The 14,215-nt window shown below is 41.9% G+C and overlaps 1 protein-coding gene across 42 annotated transcripts in view; it reads right to left on the bottom strand.

Moving 5' to 3' along the window:
• Nucleotides 1-14,215, bottom strand: part of dlg2 (discs, large homolog 2 (Drosophila)) — a 276,897-nt gene that overhangs the window by 62,131 nt on the left and 200,551 nt on the right. The window contains exon 1 of one of the 42 annotated variants that reach the window (XM_032533647.1): nucleotides 9,698-10,040. The exons of the other annotated variants lie outside the window; for them this stretch is intronic. Coding sequence (XP_032389538.1) covers nucleotides 9,698-10,024 — 327 coding nt within the window. The 5' untranslated portion in view covers nucleotides 10,025-10,040. Of the gene's footprint in view, nucleotides 1-9,697; nucleotides 10,041-14,215 lie in introns of those variants that run through there. 42 annotated transcript variants of the gene reach the window in all.

Genomic DNA, 14,215 nt, shown 5'->3' with positions numbered 1-14,215 from the left:
ACCTGTCTTAAAGAGGAAGGGTCGGCCGGTAATAATCATGTAAAAGGAGAATGGTGAAAGTTTACTTTTCCATCAAGCAGCAAAGGAGCGTCAACATCGCAACGTCCTGTGATGTGACTATTGCGAATGCGCACATCGCGATGTCGGAGCTAAAACATATTGTTCAGCCCTAATCCCTATAATACACCATTTAATGTCTTAAAGAGAAGCTGACACAATGTTAAAAAACTATGATGCTGAACATGTATAATTGCTTAATTGCTTCATACGGTTTCACTCTATTTCACTACTGTGCCCTACAGTACCCAATATCACGTAACATGGATACCACTGCCACTCCACATGTAGGCACACACAGACCCCCGAGAGGTAATGGCCACTCAACTGCACACTTAAATGGCATGCTTAGCTGCACTTAGGCTTATTTCTCTTCATGTTCATGCTTCCTAACCTCGCCACGTGACCAACTGCCTCCAACAACACATTAAGCCAGTGTTCCAGCAGCATGGCAACATTATGCATGAGATGTTAAGAGCATTTCATGAAGCTATAAATTATGCCAGTGATAATATCATAGTGATATTCCAAGAATTCTGCCAGCACATGAAAATAAGACAATTCCTAGTTCAATGCTGTGGTCTAACTAAAGGCTGAATGCACAGTGCTGTATTAATTAGAGCAGCTCTCTGATGGATTCAGCCGGCCGCTACTCGGCTATAGCTTCTCATGAATATTATTCAGCAAACACTCAACTACAACATGTGGGGTTTTTAAACCATTGAGTACCAGTTACCAAAATGTTGTGTATTTTTCTTTTCTTATAAACTTTCACTCTGATATTGTGCTGACGATAACATATTTATCAGCTGAGACATAACAAAGCCCTAAATGGATGATGACGTGTAGAACTTGTCATCAAACTGAAAAAAACAACGATGCAGCATAAGATAATATTTCTTCTTGTGCTCTTGTTGAAGTTAGCTCAATAATTCAGCAGCACCTCTATGTATAGTGGCTCATGAAAACAGGGGAGTGTATCAATAATTCACTGGCAACTCATGTAAAAATAGTCAACAACACAATGTGAGACGTGACTGCTGAAGTGTGGTTAGAGAGGCTGAGGAAATGGAGGAGTGTAATGGAAATGGACAGATAAGCTCAACTGGGAGTGAAGAAAGTTTCAATGTGACTGCAACTATGGAAAGTCATCTATTTATATTTCTGGCTGGAAAATATAATATTGCTAACTTATTTTATTTTAGATCTGGGTTTAAATAGCAGCAGCCTCATTTTAGTCACCTGAAATGGCAAGTAACATGTTGTGACAAGTGACAGTTGAGACAGAGTCTCCATTTGTTTTACTTTTTTTTTCCGGTCAGGCAATTAAAAAAACCAACCCAAACTCAATTTTTACTGGCCCCTATATAAAAAAATTCAGAGGAAAAAAGTTTTTAAAAAAAAACACGTCAAGGAAAAAACGTCAAACCTAAAAAAAATAAAAAAATCCTTTCATAAACATAAAAACCCCAGACTAAAACCTGCCAAAAAACACGGAGAGAACTGGGAGGGAGGGAGGGAAACAGACACACACAAACACATATATAAACACACACACACACACACGGTGTGGACCAATCACACGTGCAGGTTCACAAGGCTACCTCAAAGAGGCAGTTTCAGCTTGACTGTTAAAATGTGTTTAGATAATTAAAATGTATTTATTTAGAAGCAGGCTGAGAATACAGGTTTGTGAATATTTTCTAGGAGTGTATATTTCAACTTACAAGTTTAGATTTTTTTTACTGTCATGTGTTTTTTTTTCTTTGTGTGACTTCAAGTACAAAACACGTGTAGCCCCCATTAACTCTTTATTCCATCTCATCAGAAAATACAGCTCAGCTAACAATCAGCATTTACACTCCAAAATATACCAAAATATACATGTGGGAGAGGCCAATATCCCACTTCGAATATGTTCTTTATCATTTTTATGCACATTTGTATGTGAAAAGAGGAGTTTGAAGAGATGTGTCATATTCACACACAGGTAACATCTCACAGTCCATGTTTGGTTTTTATGCTGTTAGTGATAACTGTTGGTGTTTTTGTACTAAACATCCAAGAGACCACTGTTATTTAATGTGACACATTCCCTTTGATTTAGAATTTGTGGCTGCTAGGACTGGGTATCGTTAAAACATATCGGATACGGGTACTGATACTAACATAGTGACTGCGATACCGGTTTCTAAACGATACTATTTTCAATCCCACTTTCAAGAAATCCATTTGAACAAATAGAAATTACAACATTACACATTACAGCACAAATCTTTTTGTTCATTTTTTAGCTCGTACCATCTCTGTGTAACGTAGAGTTTTTCCTGCATGTCTCAATGACGTGTAATGTTAGACAGCCAATCACAGACATTATTAGATCTTGGCAGAAGCATGCTGCTTGCTTACTGGCTCACTGACGCTGATGAGATTTACTCCTTAAGTATTAAAATTGTGTATTGAATGACAAGGCATTTTTCAATACTCAATATTAAAAGGAAAATCGGTCAGTGCCTAAAAAGTCTCGAATTTTGTTTTGAATTGGCTGCTTATGTTACTTATGTTGAGCTACTCTAGACCGATGTATTGGCTGATATTAAAATCAATATCACAGCTTTATCTGTATCAGCATACTGTATTTGCAGCCGATAAGAAACAATAAATTGTATTACAGAAATGCTAAAGATATGTTTGAGGTGGTTTAGGCACAGGCTCTCAGTACAGTTTGTCCACCAGGAAGCACTAATACATTTATTTAACTGTAAAATGTTCTGCTCACTACATATTTTGGTTACGATGCTTTAAAAAAAAAAAATACAAGAAATGTGGTGGGTTTAAATAAAAAATACCTGCTAATAAATTAAAGTAATAGCCCTTAAAAATCCAGTCAGTTGTAATGTAAACTTCATATTCTTCTTGCATTTATTCCCAACTCACATTGTGCCAGAATTTCTTTTGCATTAATAAACCATGGATTAGGAGCTGCACAGGCAGCAGACAGAATTGTGACAGTAAAAGATTCCATGAGGCTTTCATAACAAGTTCAATGACTGTTAATCTGCAAAACATAGCCAAACAGAAATGTATTCATCAGTTTGTGATTTAGTAAGCCTGTTCCTTAAATAACATATTTTAGGAAGAGAGTCTGACCAATGAATGCACATTAAGCAAATCATTAAATGGCTATTGGCCAAACATTCCAGAACAGCGTATGAATTTCTTTCCACATCACTTAATCATTTTGTATCTCTGTCTTCCCAACAGACAATTATGCCCTGAAAATCAGATGTAGATTTTCAGCTTGGTTCATAGCTCTGGATTCTCATAAGATAAACTCCTGGCAGACCCGGTCGACCTTGAAATCAATTTCATCAGTGCTACCAAATTTTCCAGATTTATTTAATATTTGGAAACTGCTGGGTGGGTGCATAATAAAAAATCCTTGAGATTTGAGTTGTAGATGTGTTTCCTGTTTAGCAGTGCAGTCTCTTATGTTTGGCACACAGTGCATTGGAGCATTGCCAAGACTACAAGTTTTAATATTGCATGTTTTGTAACTGATGCACAGGGATGGGAATAACTTTTTTCAGTAACCAGTAATCTAATGGATTACTCTTCCCATCCTAATCACTTAATGTCATTGATCCCACTTTGCAACACTGTAATACAACAGAGACCTTATTTATTGATATTGATTGATTTCCATATCGATCAGTCCAACACCAAATATTATTTTGTAATTTTAAAAAGTGTTTCCAAAATCATTTCAGTGGTTCATTAACTCATTGAAATGAGACATAAGAATAATGGTAATGGAAACAATGTGCTTTGTTGCCCACTGTAACGGTGCTAGTTGACAAGTAGCTAATGCTAAAGTAATTCTTGTTGGATAACATAAGATTACAACACCGTTCAACACGCTTAGTTATTTTTATTATGATTGTTTTGACCACGATTAACAACTCTTGGCTAACCCACAAATTCATCAGCAATGTTAACTGTATCAATAGATGATTAATCTAATGGTAATTTAGTTGGCTAGCACACCCGTCTTCTGCCTCCGTCTCCTGGCGCTGCGAGCCTTCAGTCGGGATGAGAGCTGACAACAGCCCCGGGACACATTCATTCCACAGTCAGCCCCCAGCCAGCTAGCAGCCATCCACTATCATTACAGCCCCAGCCTGGGTACACATCCCCAGTCAGCTCCCAGTCAGCTAGCAGCCATCCACTATCATTACAGCCCCAGGCCCCGGTACCATCCCCATCAGCTCCCACATCTAGCACCATCCACTATCATTACAGCCCCAGCCGGTACACATCCCCAGTCAGCTCCCAGTCCACTAGCCCATCCACTATCATTACACCCCAGCCGGGTACACATCCCCAGTCAGCTCCCAGTCAGCTAGCAGCCATCCACTATCATTACAGCCCCAGCCCGGGTACACATCCACAGTCAGCTCCCAGTCAGCTAGCAGCCATCCACTATCATTACAGCCCCAGCCCGGGTACACATCCCCAGTCAGCTCCCAGTCAGCTAGCAGCCATCCACTATCATTACAGCCCCAGCCCGGGTACACATCCCAGTCAGCTCCCAGTCAGCTAGCAGCCATCCACTATCATTACAGCCCCAGCCTGGGTACACATCCCCAGTCAGCTCCCAGTCAGCTAGCAGCCATCCACTATCATTACAGCCCCAGCCCGTACACATCCACAGTCAGCTCCCAGTCAGCTAGCAGCCATCCACTATCATTACAGCCCCAGCCCGGGTACACATCCCCAGTCAGCTCCCAGTCAGCTAGCAGCCATCCACTATCATTACAGCCCCAGCCGGGTACACACCCAGTCAGCTCCCAGTCAGCTAGCGCCATCCACTATCATTACAGCCCCAGCCCGTACACATCCAGTCGCTCCAGTCAGCTCCCATCAGCTAGCAGCCATCCACTATCATTACAGCCCCAGCCCGGGTACACATCCACAGTCAGCTCCCAGTCAGCTAGCGCCATCACACATAACAGCCCCAGCCGGGTACCATCCCCAGTCAGCCCCATCAGCTAGCAGCCATCCCTATCATTACATCCAGCCCCACCCAGGTACACATCCACGTCAGCTACACAGCCTAGCAACCATCCACTATCATTACAGCCCCAGGGACACATCATATCAGCTCCCACCAGCTAGCCATCCACTATCATTACAGCCCCACCCAGGGACACATCCATAGTCAGCTCCCAGTCAGCTAGCAGCCATCCACATCATTACAGCCCCAACCCAGGGACACATCCCAGTCAGCTCCCACTCAGCTAGCAGCCATCCACATATCATTACAGCCCCCAGCTGGGTACACATCCCACAGTCAGCTCCCAGTCAGCTAGCAGCCATCCACTATCATTACAGCCCAACCCAGGACACACCCAGTCAGCTACGCCAGCTAGCAACCATCCACTATCATTACAGCCCCAGGGACACTCCATAGTCAGCTCCCAGCAGCTAGCAACCATCCACTATCATTACAGCCCCAGGGACACATCCATAGTCTTGGGGCGGCTGTGGCTCAGTGGTAGAGCGGTGCCTGCCAATCGGAAGGTTGGTGGTTCGATCCCTGCCCCTGCAGTCATTGTCGAAGTGTCCTTGGGCAAGACACTGAACCCGAGTTGCCCCCGGTCTGCGCATCGGAGTGTGAATGGTATGAATGTTTATCTGATGAGCAGGTGGCACCTTGTACGGCAGCCCCGGCCACAGTGTATGAATGTGTGTGAATGTATCCTGTAGATGTAAAAGCGCTTTGAGCAGTTGTTAAAACTGGAAAAGCGCTATATAAATACAGCACATTTACATTTACATAGTCAGCTCCCAGCCAGCTAGCAGCCATCCACTATCATTACAGCCCCAGCCCGGGTACACATCCACAGTTAGCTCCCAGTCAGCTAGCAGCCATCCCGGTCAGCACTTAATTCCGGTGCTAAGGACGCTAACGGCAGTTTACTGAACCGTCGGTAAAACAGACCCAGGGACCCGAATCAGAACAGCGGCCATTCGTAACGTTACACCTCCGTTAGCATTTCCGGTGCCACCTCCCCCTTGCTTTTAGCCGTCTTTTCAGCAAGGTAGACACAAGCTGAGTGTGGCGATTTCGGTGTTATTTTCTATATTGTTACAGCCCTAGTTATTTGTTTCAATCCACTATATAAACATAGTATCTACATACATGGCATTTGATTGAAGGCTAGTCTCACTTTGTCCCACAGCAACATTAAAATAGTTTAGATTTGTATCTACTGTTTCCATTAATAATATATTGTAATAAGTTCAGATTTATCATAAATAATTGAACATGCCCATGGGTTTAAAGTTACGTTAAAGATGGGTGGAGGTGGAGTCACATTTAAGCATTTAAAAAAGTACTAATAATGCAATAGTTACTTTCTGAACTAATTACTTTCATAATTTTTAACAAAGTAACTAATTTAGTTACTTTTTGGAAGAAGTAACTAGTAACTGTAACTAATTACTTTTTAAAAGTAACTTGCCCAACACTGCTGATGCACCTACGATTTAGTCCCTGACAGTGTTCGGCAAGTTACTCTGGAAGTGTAATATGTTACTCTTTACTTATCACTTCTTAAAAAAAGTAATAACATTACTTTACTCATTACTTTTTAGCTAAAGTAATTAGTTACATTACTTGTTATTATATTACTGTATTACTTTCCGTCTCCCCCCCCCAGTTGCTTTAGAAGTCATTCTAATTTACAGGAAGAATAATGAACCTTATGGGAGGAGCCAATACAATCAGCCAAACTGCAGAACTTCAAATATTCTGTATTCCGTCTGTAACTGTATGTCACGAACACTATCGCACACTTACATAGGCGTGTCAAGTTTTTTGTCGAGTTTCACGTAGGCTTACATAATGAAAAGGACATGGCGACGCAGATTCACATCACCACAGTAACTCTGCCTTGTTTGGCTTTTTGGCTAGTAGCTGACGTGACGTGACCTGCCCTGGCCCTGAGCTCCTGCGTGCTAAAAGATCTTCAAAGCTAACATACGTTGCTCATTGAAATTTAATTCCTAACCACATTTTAAATGGCTGTCCATGTTGTTTTCTTTGGAAACATAACTTAGAGGAGTTTTCACACCTATAGTACCTATATAGTATAGTTGCTCTTGTCCAAATCATTTGAAGAGTTTGCAAACTTGGAGCGTTTTTAAAAAATCTTGGTTCAGTTTTTCCCCGAGAAAATTCCAAGCAAACTAAAATGCATCACTACCAGCACAGATGTGTCAGATCGATATGCGCGGTGTGTCTGTGTCTGTCTATTTAAGTAAATACAGGAAGAAGGTCCTGTGTTCTGGACTAGTGCATATTTCTTCTGTATGGTCAAACCAACTCATTTCATTTAGCTTTTTTTATTTCAGTTTGCTGCACTGCCGCATTGCAGATTGTAAAGCAGATCTGACTACATGAGCCATTCAGCTCAGACTTGGGTACACATAGTTGGGGCGGTTTAAGATCGGATCACGTTCTCACCACAAACAAACTGCTCCAGAGTTTGTTTAAAAGCGCACTATGACCACCTCATTAAGGAGGTCTCGGTATGCTTGTTTGGTCTGCTTTTGGTGCTTTTTACCCGAGTGTGATTGCTGCATTCCCATCTGCCAAAGTGAACCGTACCAAGAGGAAAAACGACTCTAATGTTATTCAACCAAAATAAATGAGGCAAGTATGAAATCCCCCTTACGCCTGATTTCCACCGGTTGCAGAATGGCTGCAGATCGGCTCCGCTGAGTGTCGGCTCCATGTGCCGCCGTCCGTCAACACCAACCAGGTCCAAATTTGACCGACAGCTGAAGTCACGAGGACGCATGAGATCTCGCGGATTCATGTAGATTCAAACCACAAAACCAACAACAGTTTGTTTCCATCTAGAGGAGTAGAGGGGAAACAACTCTGTGCTGTGTTTTCAAGGTGTAGTGCAGGGAGATATGATCTGTTGTCTGTTTCAAACCCTGGAGCGCCTTTGTTGGACAGTCTGGTTGGTTTGAGGTTGTGTGAAAGCTCATTGGAGCTCTGGTGCATAAAAAACAACCAAACTCTGCTCCGCATGAAAATGAGAGGTCTCGATTCACTTCCAAGTGCACTGGTGTTTGGTTCATTGTAGGTATGAGCAGGATCCAACCCAAACATAAGAAGTGAACCACAAAACTGTGCATATATTACTAGCTCGCATTTTCAACCTTGCACACAATTTAAAGATGTATGCGTGGTTTAAGGGACGATAACTTTCCAATCCATAACCTATTATGACAACACATCGCTGGTCATCATCTCTCTCCTTCCCTCATTGTCTGTCAGCTGCTCATATTGTTTGTCTTCTTCTAAAATATTAGAAACACTAAAGCAGAAAACCCCAAACATTATGAATTTGATTTTGCTCACTTATTAGTGAGGAAGGAAGTGTCGGCAAACTATTTTAACCTTGTAACATTTGGTTGCGTTTAGTGCGTTTGACAAGTGTAGTGTGAACGCTAACTGAACCATATGAAAAATGCAACAATATCGCAAATTCACAAATTTCATATCATTTATATTTCATATATATCAAGGTTTAGGACAAAAAAATAAAAACACAAATGACCAAAGCCTTAAAGCAACATTAGAGGACGTTTCCCACTTTGGTCCCCCCACAGGTTGGAAGCAGAATTGTCCATCACATTACATTGTCCAGTACATTCATAATGTGATGTAATGGACAATTACGCCTCCAACCTGTAGGGGGACCAAAGTGGGAGAAGTCCTCTAATGTTGCTTTAAGGCTTTGGTCATTTGTGTTTTTATTTTTTTGTCCAAAACCTTGATTTTTCTTGACTGAATGATGTGAAACAAATAAAAATCTAAATGTGAGGCACACTTTGAGGTGCTTTTAACAAAAGCAAACATTAAATCAGCCACAGTGAAGTATGGTTAAGTGTCTTTGAATGTCACGGATGAAGGGACAACACAAACAGTGCCACACACAAAAGCTCTCTCTCAACTGATGTCTGGACATGATTAGAAAGCAACTGTATAGAAGCCTAGCTTGGAGGCTACAGGCAGAAAAAATATGAGACCATCATTGGGGTAATCAAGTCAATAAACCTATAGTCTATAGTAGCTTCTATACACGCCTGAACAGGAAGGTCTGGCATCTCCTAGACCCCCCCTCTTCAACGGGAAACCAAACTACTGACCTCATTGCTCTGTTTCTCCTCCTCTGTTGGACTGAGGTGTAAAGCCTCAAACTAAAATTTGTACACAATGCAGAATATGTGTAAATTGTCTCTATTTTATTGCCAGACAAAAAAGAAAAGCATTCAGTTTTTGTTTCAGGATAGAAACCCCCCAGAAACTGTGGTTTGTGACAGTCTGTCATACTGCGATGATAGACATCAACACTGCCATTGACAAAGTGATGCATTAGTCCAACATTTGTTTCCTTCATTAAACAGTGCAGCTGCAAAATCTCCCAAGTCATAATTTACCATAATTCGTTTTTGGATTAGACTAGAGAAATCACACAGTGTCAACATCTGTCCAGCAGCTTGCTAGTCCTCATGGACACATCCACTGATAATAACTCTGATAGAAGCACAGTTTTACCTGATAGGGCTCCTGCCAGCTTTGGCCGCAACTACACTCAGGGGGCCACAGGTCACAGCTTCCCCCCTTGGCTCTTACTGCCGCCATGCGGCTGGGGCTTCTGGGGGATGTGCTGTCCAGATGCCAGGTCGCCATCCGGCCCACCCTACGGGGAAGGGTGGCACCGCCTGGGACTGATCTGTGATGGTACCGCTGGCAAGGGTGCTGCTGCTGGTGACTGTTGGGATGCTGATGATGCCAGCTGAAGGAACACGGCACCTCCCCACAGCCCCCCCTTCCATCCAAGTCTGCATAACAACTCTGCTGTTTGCTCAGGTAAGCAGTCATGCTTCCACCACGCGACACTAACCTCTGCTTACTTCAAGACTTGGTCTTGTGCTTCTTTTGTTCCTCTTCTGTAGGTTTACTGGTACAGTCATCAAACACAAGATGCGGTCCTGCCAGATGTATGAGTCGCTTTGCTCTCGCAAAATGAATGATGGATGAACCGACTGCTGCCTGCTGTAACTGGACTGTGTGTGTGTGTGAGTGTGTCAGAGCTTCTGGAGTGAAAGAACGATAAAAGAGAGAGAACGAGAAAGGGGAGGGAGGAAGAGGGAAGAGAGAGATACTGGATACAAGTGAAATGGAGTGAGGGGGAGGGAGGAGAGCTGAGGGAGGGAGGAATGGGGTGAGAGAGGGGAGAAACAGGGAGATGAATAAGAAAGTGATGGAAATGAGTGAGGCAGATAAGAACAGCAGCAGGAGAGAAGAGAGAGAGAGAGAGAGAGAGAGAGAGAGAGCGAGAGAGAGAGCGAGAGAGAGAGCGGGAGAGAGAGCGGGAGAGAGAGCGAGAGGGAGCGAGAGCGACAGAGAGAAAGCGAGAGCGACAGAGAGAGAGCAAGAGCGAGAGAGAGAAAGCGGCACTGGTTGCCAGCCCTCTGTCAATAAATAACTCAACTAGCAATGCTGCTTGACAATAAATCCTTAGGCTGCTATTGTAGTAATGGCTGCATCTGATGGGTCAAAAACAAGAAGTTAACATTTCTCTATTCAATCGTTCCGGGTTTGGGAAACAAAGCTTTGTGGGACCAGATCTGAACTTAGAACAGAAATGAATGTTTTTATATTAAAAATGGATCAATGGACAATGTGTAATATGTTATTTTAGTGAAAAACTAGTCTGGATCAACTGAAGTGGCACGTGAGCCATAAGTCAGATGTCCCTCACCTTCCGCTCTCTTCCGCTATTCTTTTGAAGAATATTTGGGTTGTGCAACACGTCAGTCCTGCTTGGTTCGTTCAGGGAATGATTGTAAAGATTTACAAAGAATATGTTTACAGCATGTCCTCTTTAATTGGGACGTTTTGGGGACGATGGGTAGAATTGTTATGGAAGTACATCCGGAGATACACTGGTAAGAGACAAGGAGGTTTAACCATGTATCAGCTAATTTATATAGCTAATGTTACTGTATTGTGTCAACGGTTAACTTTATTTAATATTTTATGTGGCATTTTCTTTTGCGTGGTGTAAATGCTCCACCAAAACCAAAAGCCACCGTCGCTGCGTCCAGAGCTTAGCACCACCCAAGACAACAGTGATTGGTTTAAAGAGATGAAAACCACCCAGAGCGTTTCTTTCGTGACAAACCCACTGAGAATTATTTCCCAGCTCTGCAGTTCCCATTCAGATCTACTGAGCGTTTTAGCCTCTTTTAGCTCACTGTTTTTGTTTGACAAACTCAACTGTTGGCAGCTGAACATCCTGCAGCAGCAGACAGCTGTTTTCAGTAATAGCTCTGATAAACCCACTATGCTACTTGCCCAGCTCCAAACAGCAGACAGACGGAGAGATATTTTTCTCAGTAACTGGTGGAGACCAAAAAGAGCTAAATTGAGGATGAATGTTGGACCTACTGGGATCAGGTGGACACAGGTGCCTGCTGGATGTGGATATATAGGTAACTACAGTAGTTGCTAATTAGGCAAAGAAACATTAACTTGAATTAAAGAGCTACATGTATGGCACTGTGGCACTAACACAATATCAGCCACCTTCAACAAAAGGCTTTTCAACTTTTAAATGTGCAATACTTTGTTCTTCCATTCTCTATAGATCTTCTGTTTTTCAGAAAAAAACAAAAAAAACAAAAGTTCAAACAATCCCACAAGCCACTGATCCTCACACTGATCCAAACCTTGAACCTAATTTTACATATGAAGAGAACAGTGAAATGTGTGACTTGGCATTACATTTACTGGAATCACGCTAACTCAATCTAATCTGTGTGCTCTGAGGAGCTGCATATTACTGACCATGGGTGTGTTTTGTTCAACCTGTCTTTTACTTTAGATTTACTGCCCAGTAAACATGTAAGATGTTCTCGCATTTTAAATCGCTTCTCAGCTGAGAAGTTTTCTGCAGCTTTTGGACAAAGCGCAGTGCTGCCTTCTCATTGATTGTCTGGTCCACTCATTCAACACAAATTGCTTATCAATTTTGAATGAAGTGGCTCCAAGTAAAATGCAATGCGTTTCCGCCGTCAATTCATTCCCATGGTTAAATGACGTCATTTGCGGTTTCCGGCGTACATGACGGAAGGCGGAAATCCTCCAAGCTTCAAGTTCACCAACTGTATTACAAAGACCTATTGACTAAATACAACAACATGGTTAAGGAGGCAAGGACATCTTACTTTGCTAACCTAATTTTTTTTCAGTAAACCCTGAAATCCTTTTTCAAAATAACAACAATATTGTCAATCCTGCTCCTTCTGAAGTGCAGGTGTTTCAAATAAGGACTACAGTGACTTTCTCTATTTCTTTGAAAATATAATTAGTGATGTCAGAAATGATCTCCTCTTCTACTCACAATTTGGTTCACTTGACCCAGCCTCCAATCTTGAACTGTTTTGCTCCTATTTCGCAGAACTCACTGATCTGCTTAAAAGTATGAAAACTTCCTTGTTGCCCAGTAGATATTATACCAACTTGTTTGTTTTTTTAAATGATCTTGGGTCTGTGAGTACTTGGGTTTTCACTATACTCAACAGCTCTCTGCAATCTGGTTGGGTCCAGGTCCTGGTTGGGTTGATGCCTTTTATTTCCAAAATTTTAGAAAAGAATGTTGCAAAACCGATCACTGCTCTCTTGACACAACATTTTAGACCAATTTCAATCTGGTTTTCATCAGAAATACTCGGTTTTGGTGCTTCTGGACCTAAGCGCAGCTTTTGATACGGTGGATCATAACATCTTGCTTGATAGACTTAAGCTGGGGTTTGTATCTCAGGGAGCGCACAGGAATGGTTCACATCTTATCTTGCAGATAGATGTTTTTCTGTGTCACTTTGTTTTGGTATTGTTTAGAAACTGCTGCCCTTTCCTGTGGGGTGCCTCAGGGCTCAGTGTTAGGTCCAGTTTTATTTGAATTGTATATGCTTCCCCTAGGACACATATTTAGCCAATTTCAAGATATCCACTATCACTTATATGCTGATAACATTCAGCAACATGTCTCTTTTAACCCAGAAGATACTGACAAAGTGTTGGAACTGCTCAAATGTTTGACTTCCATCCATGATTAGCTGTCAAACAACTTCCTACAGGTCAATGAAGATGATGAGGACCGAAGTCCTTATTGTTGCTCCGAACACTACAGCATTTGGATCATCATCTCAAATATACTTATTATTATTATTAATCAGTAACTGCATGCCGCAAAAAATGCATATACTAAGTATATTCTGAATTCTCATGTGGAGATGATGTCATGATTTCACCATGACAGCTTTCCACGCTGTGATATAAAAGAGGTTTAGCTGTACCAAACAATGTGTTATGTCATGCTTTACCATGTGTGTGGGTGTTATCATTATCCATTCTATCTTCGAGGTGACAGTCAGTGATGGAGAATAATACCTCATTGGAGCTGACTGAGGCAGCAAAAAGCATGCCCTCGTAGGAGAGAGAGAGCATCAGTGGGCAGTCTGACTGTGTGTGTGATATTGTAACGGGCGATGAAGAGGGTGTGTGTGGGCAGCAGGGGGCATGGTTGGATAGATAGTTGGTCAGTTAGGAAAAAAAAGCACACATCAACAAACATGGACCTCTCACCCCAGTTGCCATTTCTTCCATGTGTTTTCAGGTTTGCACACGTGTCTACTTTCATCATCATAACATGTTGTTTTCCTGCATTACTGGGCTCTTGATCCCACTCTCATTTGATGATGAAGGATTGTGAGTGTTAGAGGCTGAGTCTTAACCAACTGTCAAGACACAACATGACCTTTAAATTATATATTTATGTTTCAGACATTACAGAAACATGTAATGTTTTGGGTTTACATGCACAATAGGATCCATGACCTATACTGACATTTATCAGGAAAATCCTGAAACAATCACCATCATCATCATCCTACTCATTATCATCATCATCAGTATCATGCTCCACCACTCCTCTCCTGTCTCATTGAATTTGATTTGGTAGAGTCATACCAGATGGAAATCCAAGCTTTCTAAAAAAAAAAAAAA

This window comes from Etheostoma spectabile, chromosome 13, assembly GCF_008692095.1.
Source record: "Etheostoma spectabile isolate EspeVRDwgs_2016 chromosome 13, UIUC_Espe_1.0, whole genome shotgun sequence".
Classification (NCBI taxonomy): Eukaryota; Metazoa; Chordata; class Actinopteri; order Perciformes; family Percidae; genus Etheostoma; species Etheostoma spectabile.
Note: the sequence above shows the minus strand (reverse complement) of the source record. Positions and strands in the feature narration are given on the sequence as shown.